The 22008-nt window shown below is 37.5% G+C and overlaps 2 protein-coding genes across 2 annotated transcripts; both read left to right on the top strand.

The window, feature by feature from the left end:
* Positions 1-19: 19 nt before the first annotated feature.
* On the top strand, positions 20-1553 carry LOC135467944 (transmembrane protein 223-like). The gene is made up of 2 exons (XM_064745888.1): positions 20-590; positions 1020-1553. Exons 1-2 carry the CDS (start codon positions 77-79, stop codon positions 1313-1315), a joined length of 810 nt encoding a protein of 269 aa, XP_064601958.1. The 5' UTR covers positions 20-76; the 3' UTR covers positions 1316-1553.
* Positions 1554-2467: 914 nt separating this feature from the next.
* On the top strand, positions 2468-17051 carry LOC135467943 (lipoxygenase homology domain-containing protein 1-like). The gene is given in 14 exon segments (XM_064745887.1): positions 2468-2553; positions 3321-3506; positions 3800-3946; positions 4927-4988; positions 5309-5473; positions 5738-5800; positions 5803-5889; positions 6894-7065; positions 10178-10373; positions 11064-11112; positions 14147-14288; positions 14852-15018; positions 15782-15868; positions 16225-17051. Coding segments are annotated over 13 exon segments (2088 nt in total). The 5' UTR covers positions 2468-2553; positions 3321-3364; the 3' UTR covers positions 16834-17051.
* Positions 17052-22008: the final 4957 nt, after the last annotated feature.

Here is a 22008-nt window from a genome sequence, read left to right as displayed (position 1 = left end):
ATGTAAGGTAAAAAGAGAACAGTCGCGGGCATGATCTGAGGTGGGTTGGAGATCCTGCATTTCCAAACTTACGAACATGTTCCTCACCGTTGCCAGATATTTGCCGAAAGAATGTCCAAACTTGTACCTTATACGGCATTCTTGTGGAAGGGGATCTGTTCTTCCTTCTGTTGAAAATTACACTCTATGTGGAAAGTTCACCACTAGAACAACAACAACTTTTGCAGTAAGAACGTCATTCCGCGCGACATCAATATGGCTGAAAACATTTTATGAGCACAATTTGCTTAGTACAGCGTTTAGATTTTCGACGCGACCAAAGGACATTCTTCCATTTGAGAAGGAATTCAAGATAACTAAAAATGTTTTAGTCTACTCTTATGACAACTCACGCTTTTACAAACTTTTGTCTTATTTTGGAGCAGTTCAGTTTGTATTCTGGTTATATTTGGCAACATTTTCGTACTCTTCGTTGCGTGATGTACCAATTCCTGGTGAAGAATCACCTGAAGATGTTCCATGGTGGCGACTTGTTAACCTTGGGAAGAACAAGTACAAAAACGGAATAGCATTGCTGTGCTTTTCTGTTGGTAGGTGTAGCAGTTAAGATTGTGTTTCATTATTTTGAAACTCTTTACCAAGTTATTTATCTGATTTGTGTTTTACACTGTAGTCAGGAATATATTTCACTTACATGACAGCCTGCAATATGGTGAAAGGGAACCTATGTTATTTATGAAATATTACCTTGTGAATCTGAATGATACACTATATGTTCTTTGAAATAAGCTTACTGTTATACTTTACATTTAATTGAACATATGAAACTATGCCAAATAAAGTATATACACTAAATGTGGCATAATAAAGTATCCGCTATGAAGACTTCCAGTTTATGATATCAAAGATATTGGTAACATTTGTGTTCAATATTATATCACGAAGATATATAAAACATATTGTACAATTTTTTTGTGTAACATTTATCAGTCTTTGTTGTCTTCTTTTTTTCTGTATAGGGTATATCGTCCTGTTTATCAGCATCATGTACCCTCTAAGAGCTGTCAACTCCCTCTGGTTATTCAAGGGAGGCAAGTCAGTTGGACTCGTCACACATGCACCATTTGGAAAGAAGCTGACTCATGTGACTCCTTTAGAAAACATAAGCTGTGTGCAGTCTCGAGCACAAGCTCAGAGCCAGGTGCCTTTGAAAGTAAAAAACAAGTGGTTCTTCTATCTCCTGGATAAAAAGGGAGTTTTTCATAATCCAGGACTGTTTGATTACATGGTCGGACTTCGAAGGAACTTGAAGTGATCCTAATATGTACTTCTAGGTACTTTTATTGTTTGCTTATAGTATAGTGTGAGTGTACATAGTTTTGTGTAGGACTTTATGATATTAAATAGTTTATGTGTGATGTAAGAAACTCATCTCTGTTCTCCTTTTAATTATAGTGAATGAAGTTGTTTTGAGGCCTTAATTACACTACATGAGTTATTTGGCTTGTGTTTGCTGAAGGTTGGCTGTTGTACAAGGGAAATCAATCCACAGACTTTGAGGTGCTGTCCTATATCTTGTCACCTTTGAGGGATTCTTATCGTGAAACTAATTTACATGTAGTAGAACATCCATTCACAGCTATCAAACTAGACAGTCTGTTTGAGATGTAGGCAGGACAAGATTATGTGAATTCTATGAATAAGAACTGTTCTGTAAAATTCCCAGTTTTGTTCTATCAGTTCTACATATTAACTTTATTACAGACAAATAGTTCTGCTTTATTGAGCAGGAAAGTAACTAGATCTTAAATGGGTTCTCATGGTGTCTCATTGTGTTAATAGTTGTGTTAAGGTTCTTGTCTTTCATAAGCTTGGACACAGGAGGTTCACATTTAAACCTCACCATGAAAAAGATATTGTAGACCCCCCTAGCCACACTTTTTGTTGAGCTTTGGGGACAACTTGTCCTCCACCAGTGTAGTTTTCATACACTACCTGTGGGAAAGTTCATCAGTAGCTTGCCAAAGGTTGGCGATTAATGCCAGGCTCTCAGCCTTAATCCACAAATAAAACTAATCATCAGTTAAGATTCAGATTCAAATTTATTGTATGAAAAAGCCGACTTAATCATGAATAATAAGGTACATTCAGAGAAATGACAGGAATACAGAGTTCATATACATGTATGTGTGTTCACTCACTGAGATCCAGTAGAAATACTGCAGGCTGTTTATACACGTTAATTCATACAATTTAAAGATACAGACTAAATTTGGGGTATTGAGATTTATTTTTACCTCTCTTTTCTTTCGCCTTTCCAAGTCTTGAGTACTCGGTATATGTGTTGAGGAAAGTAAATACAATCAAAATGCAAGCAAAGCAAGTTTTCCAGGCATCAAATCTTCAGGGTGGTGTGATTACCTCCCTTGAATGAAGCTCTTCAGCCATGAAGTCTGTGTTACTCTGGCAACAAGATAACATGACAGGTGGCCGTAAAGATGACAGGAAAGTGACCTGAGATGGTCCAGTTTATGTGTCCCGTTAATTTCACAGGTAAAATATTCCCGAAAAGTTGTTTTTGCCCGTGTTATAAATGTAAACCTCGAAGCAAGACAGGGATGACCATAAATTAATGAAATCCCCTGAATTTTTCACCCGTTGACCATGCCCTGGCCCTTTTGGGCCTTTATGGGAGTTATTTATTCAGCTGTAAGCTACGATAACAGATGCCATCAGAATTAGTCCTTATCAGCACCTGTGGGGCCTAAATCACCATAAATTAAACACACAGACACACAGAAATGAAGGGACTATGTCTCATTAACGTTTAGAGCTTGCAAATTGTTTACTTTTCCTCATCTTGTTCGTGAATGTATTGTTTATTATTGGTTCTTCAAACTTTAATATGACTACTTGTGTGAACAGGCATGGCTGCTCATGACAAATTTTTCTATTTAATGGTTAGCTGTATTATAAAAATTAAGGCAAGAGAGGGTGTAATCATCTGTTACTATAGGAGACTTCAGTTGTACTGGAGGGGAAATGTGCAGAGATATACCTGCGGTCATGAAAAGTTTTACTTTATATATAATATTAAAATATAAGCTCTCAATCCTTGCATCTTAGTGTGACACAATATGCAGTTAAGTGTGTATAACAATCTCTTTTGTAAATTATGTCTATATCATTCAGAAAAGGGAGCAAACTGATTTCTGTTAACCAGTTTATTTGGTTAAAAGATTTGAGAGCCAACTTTGAGCAAAAAAACTTCAGTCAGCCTTTTTTTTTTTTTGAGCAGTTTATTCTTTGGTTAATCCCAGATTAGAATAACCTGACTGTCAGTGTCAGTGACCTGCTAATCACCATGGAAACTGGACACTGGACGTGTGTGGGCCTGGTCAAACCTGAACTTTACAGCCAGAACTTAAAGTCTTTGTGTAAGCAAACTGAATGGAATCAAAACCGCTTGAAGGCAGAGATTGAGAAAACACCTCGCCCCAAGTCCGGTAAGAGCTCATAAATAAAAGTGTAAATTGGGTTAATAAATGACATAGTGTATTAAATTTTATTGTGTTAAAGAACAAAATAATAAATTACCATACAAGATATCACAAATTATCTAGTTCTTAGGACAAAGAGTAGTTTTCTCATTTAATTTGTTACTTTGTATAGCTATATGTACAATGTCATTCACATACAAATAATTGAATGTATATGTTGTATATGTATATGCAATAATAAAAAAAAAATTGATGTTTTGAAAATTTATTTTGTAAAGATATGTCTTTGTTATAAATAGCCATGGAAAGAGCAGATGACAACTTTTATAACCCTTTCATGGCATGGGAGAAAAAGGATGTGATGTTTACAAGTGCTGAGGCAGTGAAGAATTTAGGTGACAACAGGACTATCGGCAGTGACACAGAAAGTATTGTTTCAACGAAAGGTAGGGATGGCTACAATCTTATAGACATAGATATTACTAGTACTATAGGACAAATCTAAATGTTTCGTAACTTAAAATCAGTAAAAGTGAAGGCCTTCATGCATTAAATATTAATACATTTTGATTGTATTACTATTTAAACACAAGTACATGTATTCACTATGTAAACATGCAGTCCAGTTTAGTAAGAATAATTAAGGACGTGCTATTTGGTTAGCTGTTTCAGCTGTATATGAGCAGGTTTTTTGTTGTCACTTTTCCTTGTATTCAGATGTATTTTGATTTCTGAATTTTCAAATTAATTTTGTAAACTAACTATACAAAAGAGAATGTTCAGATTGTAATAATTGCTGTGCGATATAGTGATGCTGGGATATTAAGTTGTGTAGTCCACTTTTGGAAGTCATGGTGAGTTAACTAAGCTGCTCAAGAGCATGTGATTGTCCAGTTACCTTCTTGGTCTATGTTGTATAAAGGGGATAAAGTTTCTGTTCATGAAAAAAAGGTGATGTCATTTAGATACTTCTAGCGAGAAAACTTTTAATCATAGCTCCAATATGTTCAGGAACTGCAGAATTGACATACCGTGGGCTACATTCTGGTGCAAATTACAATTTTCTGGCTCTCATAGCTTTCAATTTACATGCCTTTGAATTAATGCAACTTGAAAACCCTAAAATTATGTCAAAAAGTTACATACAGAGACAAACAAGTGCAAATTGTGAATCACAGCCCCATAACAGTGGCAGCCTAATGATAAGTACGATATGATACACACAGTGAAGTAATGGGTACGGCTTGGAAGAAATAGTGTTCTCTGTGAATTGGCTGGCACATCTAAACAATATTGTGGCCACTTCTCTATGGAGGAAAAAGTTAAAGAATACTGAAATATGATACACCAGGAATACTGATACACAAGGAAAAAGCATCTCTGACTTTTATTTAGTAATTAACATGGAACAATTTGATTATTTCAGCTCCACCAACAACATTTTGCTATCTTTGTACTACACTTGAGGAACATGAGAAACATCATGAGGTTTGTACATCACCTTGAAATCATCTGGTCTTGGAGAATGGCCCTTTGTATATATTATTCATCAGCTTGGTATTTTTGAAAATTTGCTGAAAGTACTCGTTACTATTTTACATTTTGATAAACTTTACATTTTGATTAGTTTTTGATGCAGACATGAATAGATTGAAAAAGTTGAGTATAATGGATACAGAAATTGTAGTTACGTGTACCAAGTGATAAAATTTAATATACATTTATCCTGAATAAATCCATTGAGATATATTTGTATTTTTCAAGCAATGTTTAATATTGTTATTAAAATCCATTTCTCTTATTTTCAGAGAACGTTTCCAAAGAAGGTTCGCAAACCTCGTATTATGTTTATAGCACCTCCACCACAAGTTAGAAAGAAGAAAGAAACTAAGCCATCATTTATGAGCACCGAGGCTTTGTATAAAGTAGAGGTGTTCACAGCAGACAAGCCTAATGCCAGCACAGATGCTAATGTAAGAAGACCATGTGGGAGCTTTTTCCATGTTCTTTGACATGGTTCTGTATCAAAAGGAGGTTTATGTTGAAAATGCAGCTGTTAATTAAATTAATCAAATAATTTTGCATTTTGTTCTGGGTTTAAAGTGTTATCTGTGATTCTTTTGCATCTAGTATGGAGAAAGTTTTGAAAATCTCTTGTTCATCTTCTCAGTTGTTGTTATAACTGTTAACTGTTAAGGTATGTTGTAATAGTATGGGATGTCTTTTATTGTTTGCAGGTCTACATCAGCATTAATGGCAGCGAGGATGTTTTACCCAAGACGAAACTTCACAAAAACACTGTGCACGATTTGTGTTTGGCAGATCTTCAAGGGAGAAATTCTACATCAAAGGTCCAAAACTGGGAAATCTTGAAACTTTAATCATTGAGGTATACAGTAACAGCCCTCAATACCAACAAGTCAATATAGGTGATAAAATTATGAATGGAGAAATCATTCTATTTGGCATATGATCTGGGCAGCTTTTTGTGTTAGCCAAGAATGTGGAGATAAACTTGTGATAAACTTTGCCTGGAATCTTTGCATCATATTTGGGGCTACTCCTTTGTTTTGTTAATATCTAGAATCTATACCTCACACATGAGTTTTTAGTGTTATGAATATCTAAACTGTCAACAGATACTCCTTTATGCGTAAAGCATCTGAAGTGAAGAATCTAGACAGTGTAACAGGATATCATAATCTTATACGTGGAGGATATCAGGAATCTAGACCTGACAGCATTTTGGAATATAGATGTATCTGTGATGTAAATATATTTGGAAATAATCTTTTGTGTATAAATATAGAATAGAATCTAGACATTGTTTGTGATGATAATCTTCTGTGTGAGGAATGTAGTCAGTTCATCTGACAAGAACCATTAATAGAAAACCCTAAAGTACTAATCGAAATGATAAATGTGGACTGGTTGGTTGAGCACTTCCCAAATTGTAGAAAAATACAACTGAAGATATTGCATACAATTTTCCACAGGCAAAAAAATGTTAAAATAGAATGCTATACAGCAACTGAGTTTAAAATTTGCCAATAAAAATGAATTAGCGACAAATAAAGATCAGTAAGTAAAACTGTTAGTGCTGGAACTTAAATTTTTAAAGGTATGATATCATCCTACCTTACAACCAAGCCAAATACCTTTCTAACTACGAATCATTAGAACTCTCAAAATTCGGCAGCATGATTAATTTAGTCATGGGTAAAATTTAAGATAAGTTTTTTGTCAGTTATGTGGGGTTTACGCTGAGGTATTTGTTGTGTGTTGTAGCATGATGGTGTAGAGGAGAAGCACAGCTGGTGTCAGGATAGGGTAGAAATCAGAGACATGTAAGTTATGTGGGGTTTACGCTGAGGTATTTGTTGTGTGTTGTAGCATGATGGTGTAGAGGAGAAGCACAGCTGGTTTCTGGAGAAGGTGGAAATCACAGACATGGCCACCAAAGATTCCTGGGTGTTCCTCTGTCAGAAATGGCTTTCCCTTCACATCAAAGACTTCAAGATCAAACGTCATCTGAAAGCATCACCAAAGGAAGTGGTCAAATCAGGTACCAAGTGTCAATTAATATTACTCCTGATCAGAGCATTTAAACTGAAGTATTTTTAGCTCACCTGTACATAGTACAGGCATAGCTTATTTCCTTCCCCCGAGTGTCAGTCGGTGTCAGCGTGCAATAACAGGGAAAGCAATGGTAAAGGGCAAGACAGCACCTGGCTAAAACATATTTCAGTCAAAAGGAGGATAGTCAAACTTTCTAAAAAGCATCATGCTTTATTATTTTGATGAGAATACTGCTTAAATGGCTGGTGTGAATCAAGGGAATCTGGAGAATGCAATCAAGCGTGTTGAGTGACTTGGCCTTTACCCATTCACTCCTCAAAGTGACATATGATAACACAAAACTACTGCATAAAACATCATTTTGAGATCATTTACAACAATTTATTTATGTGTAACCGAAGGGCCATTTCACGCAGTGATGTTGGACAGGTCTGTGTCATTTACGGACCACTGCCGATCTAAAATCAGTTAATTTACAAGCCGTGCAATATTCACAACAGTATCGCAAATTATGTCAGACAGCAACATACTGTCTCGGCCCAAAGTGCATTCATTTCGCTAGTAGACCTTAGGCCTTCTTACATATGCTGTTATACAAATGCAATTTTTGTCATTCGTGATATGCAAATAGTCAGCATGCAGTTGCTAAATAACAAGTATCAGTCAGCGAAAAATTCACTAGAGATGCCGAAAGTTTATGGGAATGAGAAGACTGCATCTCATCGTACAATGCTTAAAACTTATTAAACCTCATGATACAATTTCTTTTACCTGAATTTATTAGAACTGAAGAATTTAAATTTTGCCCTCTGTCTTTTTCGCATACAAGGGATGTTTTTTTTTCTGTTTTCTTTTATAAAATACAGTAATATTATTGAAACGCCGTATTTGAGCCAAGGTGCTTTCTCTGATGTCTGCGATAACTACATGTAGCTCAGCACTGCTCTCATCTTAGAAGAAACCACAACAAATCTGATGCATAAATTCTAGCGACTGTCGAATGTCTAGATCAGCCTCAGTGGTGCTTAGATTTATTTCCATTTGTGTCAGAATTGAGCATAAATCCAAATGTACAAGAATCCTATTGTAATTTTGTAAACATTTAATATGGGTCAGAATTACTGGTACTAGCACAATCCCTCTGGAGGCTATGACCTGAACCAGGAATACCGAGGCCGTGCATCTGAAGGCTACTCGTAAACTGTATAAATGATATAGTAGGCTTACTGTATGAACAGTTCAAGCAGTTTAGGAAATATCCTTCCAGTAAGTCCAATTTCCAAGAAAGGTATTTATCACTTGGTCCTTCATCACCGAAATTGGCAGTTTTAATCTGCCCTAGACTATTGCTTAGACTATTATACGGGAAATACCTTTGACCTTAGAGAGCTAGAGTAAACGTTACGTCAATTTGCTGTCGATAATAGAGTTGCGCAGAACTGTGTCAAGATGAAGTTTCATTAAACTTTTACTGGGTTGAAAAGAATAAAAATGCCAGTTAAAGATACTTTGAATGGTAGTCTTTCATTGGACATAAATATTAGTCAGGTGTTGTCTTTCACCTTAAAGTAAATGTCATGGGTGGGTGGTATCTCAAAAAGTACTGTATAGACTTCACTACTACCTGGATTAAGGTGAAATTTTGCGTTCATGTGTCTCCTTGCTTCCAAATTTAGGTTTTTATTTTTTCTTCATATAAAAAGAATATCCTTAGTACCCTCTAACAATTTAATTGAGGAGATTTAAAAGAAATTTATGAAAGATCATGTTCAGTAGAAGGATACAAGGTTGTGGAATGAATTAATGTGGTTTAAATAATTAAATATGGTTTGAAGTGACTAACATCTGATAAAGATTAGAAATCTAATTTGCAGCAGCTTTAAGTATGTGGTAAAATGAGTATGTAGGGGTTGGATGTATGACATTGGGCATGTTAAAAGAGTTATGAAACATGTCAGCTTCAGCTAACAAGTCAACATCAGTGTATTTAGAGTAGATGGACTCTCATGTACAATGTATGGTGTGTTTAGCATCATGCTTAGTAAAAATGCATTGGACTCTCCCAAGACATTACTAGCATGAATGCACAAAATGCTAGAAGTGACATAAAGCCTGAATACAAAAAGCTAGCCAAAAGAAACAAAAGAATGTTTACATACAACATGTACCATTGGCTTGTATTTTAAATTTAATGACAAAGAGGATGAGGCTCTTCAAAGCAATATGGTCTATAACGTTAATTGTGGACAGTGCACGGCCTCTTATATCCGCCTCACAAAACGCCACACAAGCATGAGATTGCTGAACACCATATTCTAAAAAAGAACAGTAATCAATCTGCAATTACTGAACATTGTTACAGTAAAAACCACAGTCCCAACCTTTTGTTGAATGAAATAATAGACTTTTCTACTAATTGTTCTCTTTTGGCTTTATACAAAGAATAACTGCCTATAAGCCGACTCTCTCCCTCTCTTAACGTACAAGGCAGCTCTGTACCCTTAAAACTGTTCAACTGGTCACCATTGCTGTCCACAATTTAGTTGTAGCTAAACTAGTTTGGCTTCTCTTCAACAGAATGGCAGATACATATTCAGCATTACACACCTATTAGCTATTGTAAATTGTCCATGTTTCTTTTATGTTATTGTACTCATGCTGGCTTTCTCTCTGGCCGTACGTGGGAAGGTCTTCAGCAACGTGGGGATGGTCGTGGGTTTCCCCCGGGCTGTGCCCGGTTTCCACCCACCATAATGCTGGCCGCCATTGTATGAGTGAAATATTCTTGAGTACGGCATAAAATACCAATCAAATAAATAAGTAAATAAATATATGTTATTGTACATAGTTTTGAACAGAATTCACTTGTGTGTATATATGAAGGTCTGCCCATGAGAGCTATAGTGTGTACAATATATGATGGTAGGAGCCATTGCTCTCGAAAGTTCATATCAATAACAGTTTGTATAGATTGGTACAACTCGTCCTGTGTCTATTGGCCGAATAAACAAAAGAATGTACATTTATCAAGTGCTTTATTAACTTTTGCTCAGCAAAGCTTCAGTTCAATTATCCCTTTGTCTTTGTTGTCTGTTTAGATTACAAAATCATCGTTCATACTGGCAAGAAAGCCTTTGCTGGCACAGATGCAAATGTGTTCATTACCCTGTATGGGGAAGAAAGAGACTCGCCCAAAATCCTGCTCAAAGACCCCACCCAAAAGTGCTTTGAGAAAGGCTGTGTGAACAGCTTTCAGGTCAGACTGGCAGAACTGGGAAGACTGAAGAAAATCAGGTGAAGTTTTGTTGGTCACCAAATACGGCTGCTGATGATAGCCACAGATTTCAGGTCCAGCTCATGCTGGCTTCCTCTCCGGCCGTACGTGGGAAGGTCTTCCAGCAACCTGCGGATGGTCATGGGTTTCCCCCGGGCTGTGCCCGGTTTCCACCCACCATAATGCTGGCCGCCGTCATATAAGTGAAATATTCTTGAGTACGGCGTAAAACACCAATCAAATAAATAAGTAAACACAGATTTCAGGCTGTCTGTGAAGCCAGTATCTGGTTTGTCTCTGTATTAACATGGCCATGATTTTGGTAGATCTTAAGAGTCTGTTCACAAACCAGTATTTTCACTTCTGTCATGATGTCTTCACGATTTGACGTCACAAAAATACACTGCAGCTTCATTCAGTGTTGATATTTATCTGCCTGTAACTTACGTTACAACAAGAATTTTATTCTTTTTGATGACATTTCACTTCTAGCCATTAAATGTTGTTAAAACTCAAGTCATGGGAGTTGATGGGTTTTTTACCTTAAGTTCAGCTTATTTTGTATGTGTTGAAAAATGTGATTGTAGTTTCACCTGTAGCGAGACTAACACTTTAATTATTGTCTAAACATGCTGTAGAAGTAATCCATAATGTGTTTTATCAAATTGACTGTGAAAAATTTGAATTATTGAGTCAATTTTTGTCCTCAGAATGGAGCATGATGGAAAAGGTTTAGCGCCAGGATGGTTTCTTGATCATGTGAGTATACTCTTCTACACTGAATGTGTGTATCTCATTACTGTTAAACATTCTCAATCCGGTATTCATTCATTTATTTGGTCAGGTGATAAAAATTTTTTACTTAGATGATGGCAGCTTTATAATTGGAAGAAACTGAAATGCCCAGTTAAACCATCAGTCTTTCGCAAGAAGCTAACAAACCTTCCCCCATTTATGCATTATATTGGTGAAGACAAGTGCAAACAGCCACACAATAGTAGTGCCATCTACGTATTGTCATCAAGGCTCCTACAAGCAGTTTGAGTGGACGAATGCACCAGTTACCTGTCCAAATGAAGCCTTTATCAAGTGTGAACACACCACCTTAAGTTCTCTTTTATGTGATTTTAACACCCAGGTTCTTTAAAAATTTTAAAAGATGTTTGGAAAATTTAGAAGAGTATGTTTCAGATGGCTTTATCTGTGCCTTATGACCACATTCAATTTAAAGTTGATGAAACAGATCCTCTGGATTCAGTGGCAGGATTTTTTTTCAGTGGGTGAAAACAAATAGAAGAATTTTCTGTGAAGTTTTATTCAGTACCAGTGAAATATGCAGACATCAGAGCAAATAAGAAATGCAATTGAAATACCATTTTCTTTTTATTGTAAATTATTTATAAAAATCCATGTCAAGAGTAATTTAAAGCTTTGTGATTTAGGGTCATTTATTAAAGATGAAATATAAGTCAGTATTGTGTCTAATGTATAAAAATATTTACAGATAATTATTACATTGATTTTTCAAGAAATCACAAATCAGATGGACTTCCGTTTAGAAGTTCATTGTTTGCTAACCAAATAACATGGCAGAGATGTACTTTTTTACATGGCTTTTCATTTCTCTATTCACATTTTCTTGTGGAATAGCATTCTAAGGTGAGATTTGTATACTTTTGTTGTAGACTTTTACAAGCATGTGGTGACTAATTGTTTATAATGTCCATTATTTTGTGATTTTTCCTTTTAACTTTTTTTTCGTAGAAATTGATGTGTCTGAGGCAGTAAGCCCTGACAGATAAGTTTTTCTGTTCATCTCTACCACTCTGTTCTTTAATTCATTATACCTTCATGTTGTAACGTTTGCCAGGCATATGCAGGAGTTTCTGTTCTTGAACAAAAGTTATATTGAGTCTTACTGCTTGCTGTTGGAAAGAAGAGTCACTGTTGTCTATGCCCCTCAAGAAAACAACCACTTGTGTTACGTGTTTAGGGACATGTGGCATGAATTTTCTGGAAGTTGGAACAGCGTTATTTCCTTTTCCTTTATTGATAAAGTGAAGTTTTTATATTTTTTGGCACCCGGTCATCAAACCTTGTTTACCTGCTTACCGCTGGTAAAACCATGGACATGGTGTGGTGAATCATTGGCTCTGATAAACCAGTTGTATGGTCTTACACTGTTTGGTAAACTATGGACATGTCTCGTGAATCAGTGGCACACTGGTAAGCCATTGACATTGCTGGTGAATCAGTGGCACACTGGTAAACCATTGACATGGCTGGTGAATCAGTGGCACACTGGTAAACCATTGACATGGCTGGTGAATCAGTGGCACACTAGTAAACCATTGACATGTCTCGTGAATCAGTGGCACACTGGTAAACCATTGACATGGCTGGTGAATCAGTGGCACTCTGGTAAACCGTTGACATGGCTGGTGAATCAGTGGCACACTGGTAAACCATTGACATGGCTGGTGAATCAGTGGCACACTGGTAAACCATTGACATGGCTGGTGAATCAGTGGCACACTGGTAAACCATTGACATGGCTGGTGAATCAGTGGCACTCTGGTAAACCGTTGACATGGCTGGTGAATCAGTGGCACACTGGTAAACCATTGACATGGCTGGTGAATCAGTGGCACGCTGGTAAACCGTTGACATGGCTGGTGAATCAGTGGCACACTGGTAAACCGTTGACATGTCTGGTGAATCAGTGGCACTCTGTGGTAGACCATGGATTTGTCTGGTGAATCAGTGGCACTCTGTGGTAGACCATGGATTTGTTTGGTGAATCAGTGGCACTCTGTGGTAGACCATGGATTTGTCTGGTGAATCAGTGGCACTCTGTGGTAGACCATGGATTTGTCTGGTGAATCAGTGGCACTCTGTGGTAGACCATGGATTTGTCTGGTGAATCAGTGGCACTCTGTGGTAGACCATGGATTTGTCTGGTGAATCAGTGGCACTCTGTGGTAGACCATGGATTTGTCTGGTGAATCAGTGGCACTCTGTGGTAGACCATGGATTTGTCTGGTGAATCACTTCATACGCTGGTAAACCATGAAATGGCTGTTGAATTAGTGGAACTCTCCATTAAATCATATGACATGGTGTTGTGAATCAGTGGCACTGGTAAACCATGGACGTTCTTGTGAGTCAGTGGCACTATCCAGTAAACCATGGACATGTCCTGGTGAATCCGTGGCACTCTCCAGTAAACCATGGACATGTCCTGGTGAATCAGTGGCACTCTCCTGTAAACCATGTACATGTTCCGGTGAATCATTGGCACTCTTCAGTTAACCATGGACATGTTCTGGTGAATCAGTAGAACTATCCAGTTAACTGTGGACATGTTCTGGTGAATCAGTGGCACTCTCCAGTGAACCATGGACGTGGCCTTGAAGGAGACTGACATTCTCTGTTAAACCACAGACATGGCCTTGTGAATCAGTTTAACTCTCCAGTTAACCGTGGGCATGCCCTGGTGAATCAGTGGCACTCTCCAGTAAACCATGTACATGTTCCGGTGAATCAGTGGCACTCTTCAGTTAACCATGGACATGTTCTGGTGAATCAGTAGAACTATCCAGTTAACTGTGGACATGTTCTGGTGAATCAGTGGCACTCTTCAGTTAACCATGGACATGTTCTGGTGAATCAGTAGAACTATCCAGTTAACTGTGGACATGTTCTGGTACTTTTAGGACACTCTTTGGAATAGAGATAACTTAACCTTTTAGGGTTGTGACATTTATGTGCACCTGTCTGAATTGTTGCCCAGGTGGTGATCTACAAACTGTCCTGCCCGTCCCTCAAGTGTTACTGTTATTGTAACTCATGGCTGTCGCGTGACGAGGGAGGGGGAAGACTGTGGAAGGAGTTACCCGTCAGGAACAAGCCTCGTAACCACAATGGCCACAATGGTAAGGTATCTGAGCCTCTCGATATTTGACAAACCGTGCAAATCCATCATGAATTATGCTGATAAACAGATCTATGTGAAAAAAGAATGGAACAATTTGACTCTTTTCAGTTACTTTTCAGTTAATTTGTCTGTGAGATTTTCTGGACTTCATGATTAACATTTATGGCAGTAGAGCTCTCTGGATCTAATGGAATTTACGGCAGTAGAGCTCTCTGGATCTAATGGAATTTAAAAGCAAGATCAAGAGTTAATTGTGAGATCTGTCAGTTTTAATCTCATCAGCAACATGCGAATATATTTTTTTAATCTTTTTTGTTTTTTATACTTTACCTGTGTATGTCTTATAGAGTTATTTTACTTATTTAATCAACTTAAGTATAAGTAACCTTGTCTGAAAAGGCACATGTAACTGTTGTGTACGTTTTTTCATGAAGATTTGAATTGGCGAACTAAATCCAAATCATTTGGAAGATCTTTCATCGTAACTTGTTGAATGCATGTACACAAATGTATGTTGTATAATTTATAATATTGCCACAATCATTCATTTATTTATTTCAGGTAATATAATAAAGTATGAAATAAAGGTGAAAACAGGGGATGTTAAATATGGTGGGACGGATGCTAATGTTTTTATCCAGATGATTGGTCCAGAGGGAGTCACCAGTGAAATATCACTTGATGATGCCAAGAACAACTTCGAAAGAAATATGCTGGATGTTTTTACGGTAGGTATTCTCCCAGGTTACACATCAGACTGCAGTCTTCACTGCTGAGAAACGTATCTGCCAGGTTACATACCACACTGCACCCTTCACTGCTGAGAGACTTATCTGCCAGGTTACATAGCAGACTGCATCCTTCACTGCTGAGAGATTTACCTGCCAGGTTACATACCAGACTGCATCCTTCACTGCTGAGAGATTTATCTGCCAGGTTACATACCAGACTGCATCCTTCACTGCTGAGAGACTTATCTGCCAGGTTACATACCAGACTGTAGTCTTCACTGCTGAGAGATTTACCTGCCAGGTTACATACCAGACTGTAGTCTTCTCTGCTGAGAAAATTATCTGCCAGGTTACATACCAGACTGCATCCTTCACTGCTGAGAGACTTATCTGCCAGGTTACATACCAGACTGTAATCCTCACTGCTGAGGGACTTACCTGCCAGGTTACATACCAGACTGCATCCTTCACTGCTGAGAGACTTACCTGCCAGGTTACATACCAGACTGTAGTCTTCACTGCTGAGAGATTTACCTGCCAGGTTACATACCAGACCGTAGTCTTCACTGCTGAGAGACTTATCTGCCAGGTTACATAGCAGACTGCATCCTACACTGCTGGGAGACCTATCTGCCAGGTCATACATCAGACTGTAGACTTGCGTGCGTGTTGGGTGGATTCTCATATTATTGAAATCATATTATTACATAAGGCCGAGGGAGACCATGTAGTTGACCTGATTTCTCTGCTTATGTTTCAGATTGAAGCTGATAATGTTGGGAGTTTGGAGAAGATTTTGATTGGTCATGACAACTCTGGCGTGGGCGCTGGATGGTTTCTGGACAAGGTGAGTGTTATTGTAATGGTGACCCTATTAAATTGTTCCTAGATGTAGCACTTGCTCACTGAAGCTGTATATATGTGTACTGTGTCTGGTGTGCCTTATTGATGCAGCATGCATTAGCAATCAGTATATTTTTGAGACACTCAGCTTTTTCCTGAATATTTCGACCAATTTTCATGCTGTGTTTACTAAATTTATTCAGGATTTTGTGAGGTTTCTTTTTGGTTCTGACTGATTTCTGTCACAAAAAGTCTGACTATGGCTATATGAATCATATAATGCAGAAAATGTCATGATTAGAAATAATAAATCAGTGTGAATAAATATATTTTCACCTATTTACCTATATTCTTGAACAGGTGTGTATCCGTAGGTTTGTGCCTCCCAAGAAAGAAGGCAGACGGAAGAGCAGAGCTGTGAACACCTCTAGAGGTCATGTAACATCAGTGAGAAAGACACAGATAGACAGCAGCAAGGAGCTTAAAGAACTGGAGGATTCTGATTCATTAGGAATTCTGGAGAGACAGATTCTATGTGAACTGAAAGCAGAGGCTGACCTGATCCGGCGAGAAAAGTGGGTGGTTCCTCAGGAGAGACGGGGCTTAGAGGACGACCTCAGTGATTGGTCAGATGAGGACGACAGGTACAAGGGTAGGCAGAGATCATATACTCCAGACAGAAGTGTAGAAGTGTCACCAGACATGACAGATAGGAGACGATCCTCGGGTAAACAAAGACAGTCAACTGCAACAAGAAGAAGTCGCTCCAATCACCCTGATCAATCAGAGGAAGAGGAAGAGCAGTCAGGTTATGGTCGAAGAGCCTCTCGAGTTAAGCAGGAAGATCGCATTCCCGTTTTTGAAGATTATGTGTTTTTGTGTCACCAGTGGTTGTCATCTGATGAAGGAGACAAACAGATTGTAAGAGAACTGATGTGCCAAGACAAAAAGGTTCACTACAAAGACTAAACCATAATAGGTACTTCTGATTTACCTTTCTCATATTAATCAGTTTGCCTCCATGACTTACATATGGCATATGGAAACCGTAAAAAAAATTCCTGTGATAATTCGGGCCAGAGGTGAGAAAGTCAGTTGATGACATCCATGTTAGTGTTTTGACTTTGTTGCATACATGTGAGGGGCGTTAAACCCCAACAATATGTTCATACATACATACATACATACATACATACATACATACATGTGAAGATGTTACAATGTCATCATATCTAAGGTATGGGAATAGGTTTTCTCTCAAAGTGCTTGTTGTAGGTGATTTTATATACAGGATATATTTTCATAGTTTTACGTTTATTTTTATAGTGTATACATTGTTTTTGTATATGTAGATGACAGTTATTATGTACTCAATGTCTTTCAGACTTAGTTTATGAGGGTAACGATTTATGTATTCTTGGTAACCACAGGTAACTTGAAGAACTAATATGTTTGGCCTGGTACCAATATACTTTTTTGTAACATATTAGCACCTGATTTGACTGACAAAATCCATTCAGCATACTTAGTGTGGGAAGCCATTGACTTGTCACTGTACTGCAACTATCTGGCTGTAGTTCAGTGTTATGTACATGTATAACAGATGCCAGGTACATGTAGAGTACCGTAATATTCACAGATACTAGTTACTACTGGAAGGAATATGCAAATCGCTCAAAAATACAAAAAATATAAGGTACTATATTTAACTTGTGTGTTGCTGCGAGAATGATTCCTGTATGCTTTATTTTGTTCAAAACCAGAATAAAATTTTTTTTGCCAGCATTGCCTCTTATGTGTCATGTAGATTTAAAATACTTTATTTCACCTGAAGCTAAGCATTTTTCAAGTAGTGTAATTTGCTTGACTGACTGATTCATTTGCTTTTTAATATAGGCCCACTTTAGAGTTTTTTGTGAAGTTTGATTCATTTCTTATTAGAAAAACTGTGTTGGCATCAAGCATATCATCTTCAGGCCTTCGTGTGCTTCTGTTCATTATTACATTGTAAACTTTGGGTGAAATAAACTGTGTACTCTAGTGTCCAATAGGCCAACTATGTGTACCTAATATTTGATGCTCTAAGCATTTCAAAGAACCAATCCAAATGAAGGTCATTAATTATTATGCTCTCCTCTTATTTGTATGAAGGGCTACCAGTGAGCTTCCCCCAGGTTTTGCATGATCTCCGCCCAACTTAATGCTGGCCGCCATTGTATAAGTGAAATATTCTTGAGTGCCAGTGTGGTGTAAGTATCACTGTCCTCTCACCAAAACTGTTATAGCTCAAGTTTACCAGCATATTTACTGTCAAAGACAAAACATCTATGGAAGGGAATATTAGTTCATGGAACAAGGCCCAAAATTTCAGATATTGGTACCACTCAGTGTGGCCAAATCTGCTTGCTACATGTATTTATAAGTTGGTACATGTCTTTAGTTCATGTTTTGAAATAATAGCCCTCTAAGATGAGTAACTTTGTATGAGTTATGCGCCCTTAATAAATAAACCTACCTAATAATTAATAAACCTACTTGTTGATCAGTGTGCAAACTAGTGTATTGCCAACAGTCATGCAACAATAGCACTAGTTAAACCCTCAATCAACTCAGGAACAGAGAGTTTACATTTAGGAATATTTCCTTAAGTAAAGCTATTCATCTCAAACAGAATAATAAGATTGGTCAATGAAAATGACATTTTAGCCCTCTCTGGGAGAGGGGTAAGCTACAGGGGCGAGAAGGACTGCATCACCAATTTTCTTTGCAGCCAGGAAAAGGTAAAGACATAAAATTTATGTTTTGTAACATTTTAGGGCATTCTTTGGTGATTGTGTTAACAATTAACTCTTGACTTCATGTCTAAATATCCAAATGGTAAATTCAAAATGGCACACAGTAGGGGTTTTCCCTTGACCCCAAACACCAAAGGAAACTTCAAGACTTGATTCTTTCAGAGGGACTTTCACATTCTTATTTATTTGTCAGTGAGTGCCATGGATGTTTAAATAACATATTGCTCCTTAATTTGATGTCTTAATTGGATGGTGGCTTTAATTACAGAACCTTGGGTTTTGGCAGTCATGGGTTTTATGTGAGGTCAACCCATCTGGATAGAGGAAAAGATTGCTGGTCTAAGTATGCTGCCATCTGCACCAAGCCAAGCTTACTGGATTGGAGGCATGTTTGTTTTCGTCCATTAGAGAACAACTGCCTGATAATCCTTGAGACATCTTTATCTGCTTTACTGTTGGAATAGTGTGCACGCACAATTTCATCTCTACAGAGTGAATAAGTTGAGATCAAAAAAACGTTTTGGGTGGAACGCTCTGGAAGTAGTTGGTGCATTCTCTTTATGGTGAAAATGCTACTAAGCTAGCAGTCATGTTACATTTTTGAATTTGTTCATGTTCAACTCCTGTTGCGTGATGTCCACCACTCTGCGTAGAATGTTCCACGAACCTAATCTCATCACAATGTCAAGGATTCAGAGAAACCATCAAAGCAATAAATGATGACAGACTGCTCCATTTGCATAGTTGTGCCTTCTTTAATAAAAGATTAAGAGAAAATTTGCTATAGTGTCCATTCAGTTAATGCATTTATGGCTCTATACAAGTATGTCAGTGAATTTTAATGTAATAGTTTAGCAGTCTGCATTCATCAAGTGGCAAAAACCTTTTTGACGTTATTGCGCACAATATGGTCAGAAAAGGGCACTCGAGTATCCAGTGTTTTAAAGGAAATTTACTAGGTTGTAAAAATTTGACAAAAAAAAACAAAGAATATTGTCTGAAATACACCGGCTGGTACATAATAGTGATTGTTTCTTCTTCTTTTTTTTTTTTTATTCTTTTTTTTTGGTGTTAACTTCAAAGTTGACATTTACAATCTAGAAATAGTATTATGGGATAATTTAGTTCTTGATCTTAGTGTTTGGCGGAACTTTCAATTACCAGCATTCTTGATGGAAAGACAAAAAAAAGACAAAAAATCTGACGAATGGTTTGCTCTGACATTGTAGTTTTCAGACATGTAAATCACAGGTAAGGATATGACATGAACGTTAACTCATCGTAATAATCGGTGTAAATAAAAGAAGTACACAGCTGCATGGGCATGTAAACTGTTGATAAACTGTTATCAACCCAGCTGAAAACCGTGCAAATCTTATATGTAAATGTACAGGTCCATTCAACAGTCAGCTGATAACACATGAAATACAGACGAAATGTGATTTGCTTCATTTTCTTTGCTTCATAAAAATCTAGCCACCCTTTTAAATTGGTCTTATTATCTTATTAACTGTGATTCCACGATATACTGATGTTTTGCTTGCATTTTTTAATTTGCGCAACACCTTGTAAGGTGATTTTTCATTCTAACATGCTCTAGTTGTGGGCCCTGTGCAAATATACATATTAAACAGAGATGACCATTCAAATAACATTGAGTGTGTCACGCAACACACCGACTGGTACATTTACCTCTCCAAGTAATATCATATTATGCTGTTTATGTCTACAATTAAAAGAATTTGAGTTTGTTTACTTGCTAGATTTGCTTCCTGCTTTATATAAAGATGGACTATCTATTGGAATTTACTTCAGTTCTTTCGCACAGTTTATAGATATCGTTTCTGTTTTTACATTTTTCATATTTTACACCCAGACGCTACGACGTTGAAAAGGAAACATTTGTTCAAGACATTCCAATCTGAGCTCAGTGGTATGACATCATAATGGATGTACAGAAATTTTTTATTTTTCTAGGTCACTCAATGACACGTCATACATACGCAGGTTTGACGTATCTAGGTCAACTGTCATGGCCTAAGCTTGCCGCTGATTGATCTAAATTACATGACCTCTGTGGAGGAAGTAATACAGAATGGCAGCATGAAATATGCATTTTTCCCATATTTTTTATAATTTCTCGGGTAGAATAGGCTTTAACACCGTCTTGGTGTTTCTTGTATAACTCGATATCGTTGAACCTTGTTTCGTATATCGTCAAATCCCTTGAATGCTGCACATTTTTGGTGTTTGATTCGGTACGAAATAAGGTTCAGCAGTATCAGGTTACGCAACACACACCTGGTGAGGTGTAGTGGTTTGTCAGGTACCTGATGAGGTGTGGTTGGTTGTCAGGTACCCGTCGAGGTGTTGTGGTTTGTCATGTACCCGGTGAGATGTGGTGGCCTGTCAGGTACCTGGTGAGGTGCGGTGGTTTGTCAGGTACATGTGTACCTGATAAGGTGTGATGGCTTGTCAGGCACCTGGTGAGGTGTGATGGTTTGTCAGGTACCTGATAAGGTGTGGTTTGTCAGGCACCTGGTGAGGTGTGGTGGTTTGTCAGGTGTACCTCACCGGGTATAGGGCTTTGTCCGATCTACTTGTCTTGTTGCGTTTTTGACAAGATTTCCTCCACCTATAAAAAAAAAAACACAACCATAAAACTGGCATGTATGTCTAAAAGTCCTTTGGTGTTATCCCCTTACCAGCGAATAAACGATAGTTGTAAAGTTTGCAAAACACCGTCTAATATGACCCGCTTCTGCATAGAGCCAAACCTCTTGCACAGAACGAAAAGTGTACATGCTGAGAATTTACCATCGCTACATGTAGTTACGGTCTACCATAACTTCAGCACAAAAACACTTTGTAAGTTTGCAAGATAATGACATTTATTTCAGCCATCCAGTACAGCATCAAAATCAACACAATGTGAATCCACACTATCAGCTGATCAAAGACATATCTCATGTTTTAAAGCCAACAATAATATTTCACAGCCTTACATTTTAACTTAAATTTTAACTTGAAATTTTGATCCTTGCTTCTTAGTTTGCACTCACTAGAAACATATAAAAATATTTCGCCATTCTATGGTGAATTCTAGTATATGCTTCCCCACTTGATACATGAATCCCATAAGTTACCATTTATATGTACAAATACACTTCTCAAATAACCCTGAGAATCCCTTCAGATAATTACAGTTACAACTTACTACTTCTGAACAGCATGGCACATCAGTTACTTTTCAGTCCAGGCTCTTTTCCACAAGAATTTGCTTTCACATGAGACAACAAACGCAGTTTGCGAGACATGAATGCTAAAACAGGTGATCATGGGAATGTGG

Source organism: Liolophura sinensis, chromosome 6 (assembly GCF_032854445.1).
Source record: "Liolophura sinensis isolate JHLJ2023 chromosome 6, CUHK_Ljap_v2, whole genome shotgun sequence".
Classification (NCBI taxonomy): Eukaryota; Metazoa; Mollusca; class Polyplacophora; order Chitonida; family Chitonidae; genus Liolophura; species Liolophura sinensis.
The sequence above is the reverse complement of the archived record's forward strand: the minus strand, read 5'-3'. Positions and strand labels throughout refer to the sequence as shown.